The sequence below is a fragment of the Sphaeroforma arctica genome (genome assembly GCF_001186125.1).
Source record: "Sphaeroforma arctica JP610 unplaced genomic scaffold supercont1.532, whole genome shotgun sequence".
NCBI lineage: Eukaryota > Ichthyosporea > Ichthyophonida > Sphaeroforma > Sphaeroforma arctica.
The window spans coordinates 44,278-46,246 of NW_014040026.1; the positions used below are offsets into that span (position 1 = coordinate 44,278).

The 1,969-nt window shown below is 37.3% G+C and overlaps 2 protein-coding genes across 3 annotated transcripts in view; one reads left to right on the forward strand and one right to left on the reverse strand.

The window, feature by feature from the left end:
- Positions 1-109: 109 nt before the first annotated feature.
- Positions 110-364, reverse strand: SARC_07025 (hypothetical protein; the record flags this gene model as incomplete). The annotated part of the gene is made up of 1 exon (XM_014299042.1): positions 110-364. The coding sequence occupies one exon, from the start codon at positions 362-364 to the stop codon at positions 110-112; it is 255 nt and encodes an 84-aa protein (XP_014154517.1).
- Positions 365-1,694: 1,330 nt separating this feature from the next.
- Positions 1,695-1,969, forward strand: part of SARC_07026 — a 3,046-nt gene continuing 2,771 nt past the window's right edge. For both annotated transcript variants that reach the window (XM_014299043.1, XM_014299044.1), the window contains exon 1: positions 1,695-1,930. In XM_014299043.1, the coding sequence (XP_014154518.1) occupies positions 1,744-1,930 (187 nt within the window). In that variant the 5' untranslated portion in view covers positions 1,695-1,743. The remainder of the gene's footprint in view (positions 1,931-1,969) is intronic.

Sequence of the window (1,969 nt, forward strand, 5' to 3'; positions counted from 1 at the left end):
ATACCTATATATACATGGTACCTATATATACATTATATATATATATAGAAGTATATTAAAACCTAACGGTTCTATATTATATTATATTTGGCGAAGGACAATCGTGTTGTCATGAATTTTGACCTACCAGTGCAACATTCTTCGGTCTGGGCACTCCGTTAGCGGTTGGTCCCGGGCGAACTAACTTCATGAATATACTGGGCATGTATAGCTGTTGTGGTTCCTTCTTTTGCTGCAACATGTTATTTTTGAGTACTTTGTCGTTGACTAGTTTACTGCCCTTAGCCTTTTGCTTCAAATATCTAGGCGTTTCGGCGAGTTTCATGGCCTTGGATATCACCTTCGGCGGTGCTCTGTAAGCCATCTTGTATATCTAGTGGGTTTAGTAAAAGGAGGATTGTAGAGTAGATTTATAACATCGACTGTTTGTATACGCGCGTATAAATTATCGCTACCAATTACGACTATGAGCACGACAATCCCCGCGTGCGTGTTGTAATTGTGTCTAATACAGTGTTATCTTTTTAATACATTCACTGCTGTTTATTTACCATTTCTAAACACACATATTGTTCCCACCTTCAATCCTTCATCTAATTCACACATTCTACTACCATGGACCACGAACTCAGCAGTGCCCAATCGAAATGACCATAATATAAACATAGGTTTTTTTAGTAGAATCAGTTCCAACTCAGTTTTAGGTTGATAAAAACCCCTCCTGAAATATTAGTGGCGCGTGGATTCCTTTTTGTTCTTTTAGGTCGAATGTCTATATACGGCACTGGTGACAATAAAATTATTAACCACCTCAGGCCCAGTTCCCTACCAGTCTCATACATACTTTTTCGAGTTTAATTTGCTTTTAAAAGATGTATTTAGCGTGATTTTAGCGCATTTATTGCACTTGTTGCATTAGTTCTTTGTCGGCTTCAGAGGAGAGGTCGACGTATGTTAGACACGAATAGTGTCAACCGTAAAACCATGGGCGAATCCGAAGCAATAGCTAAGACAGAGGACGCCTATACATGTGTCTAACTGCTAACATATGTCAAGCCCTTAAGACCGACAAGGACGTAACATAAGTGCAACAAATGGGTTGTATCCGCGCTACAATATCTAACATTTGAGTCGAGCGCTTTCAGCCGACAGATAACAAACAAACCGGCAGAAAACAAACACGTCTCACAAGTGCTTGAAGTGATATCACGCTATTCGCATTAATGCACCTATATTTAAGCAAATTAAACTCGAAAAAGACTCGGAAAAGTATGTACTAGACTGGTAGGAAACTGGGCCTGAGGTGGTTAATAATGATGTTGTCACCAGTGCCGTATAAAGACATTCCTCTTGTTGCTTTTTTTATTTTAAAAAACAAAATATATGTAGCGATCTTCGCTCCTATTTTGTTTTTGTTTTTATATATGCTATTTACAAAAACCCCAAAAATTCAAAAATTCATATATATATTTATATATTTATTTTTGCGATATTAAGCCTGAGAGTAAATATGAGTAGTTATGATTTGTAGAGAAAACAAAGATAAAATTATAGAAGAAAAAAAAGAAGAGTATATATATTATTGTTTTAAAAAAACCCCCACCAATCTTTTGCATATTTTGTATCTATTTACAGTCAATATACTTGTAACTTAACGTTAAAAATGTATAATAAATTCAAAGCTATCTCTATTAGCGAGATCAGTTGTTGTGCACCGAGAACGTTATACGATTCACTCTCATCATGGACGACGTAGACGTTAAACAAGCGGCCCCCACTTCTGTGAAGGAGATCATTGGGATGTTTACAGGTTTTATGGCTGCGTATGGATGGTATATGTTGTTTGGTTTCGTCGCGCTGGTGTACTTCAGAGACGCGATAGAGGATCAGATTGAAGCGTACAAACGAGCGCAGAGAAAAAAGACTGACGGTATGTTGACGCGGAATCATGCATTCATATACCACTATA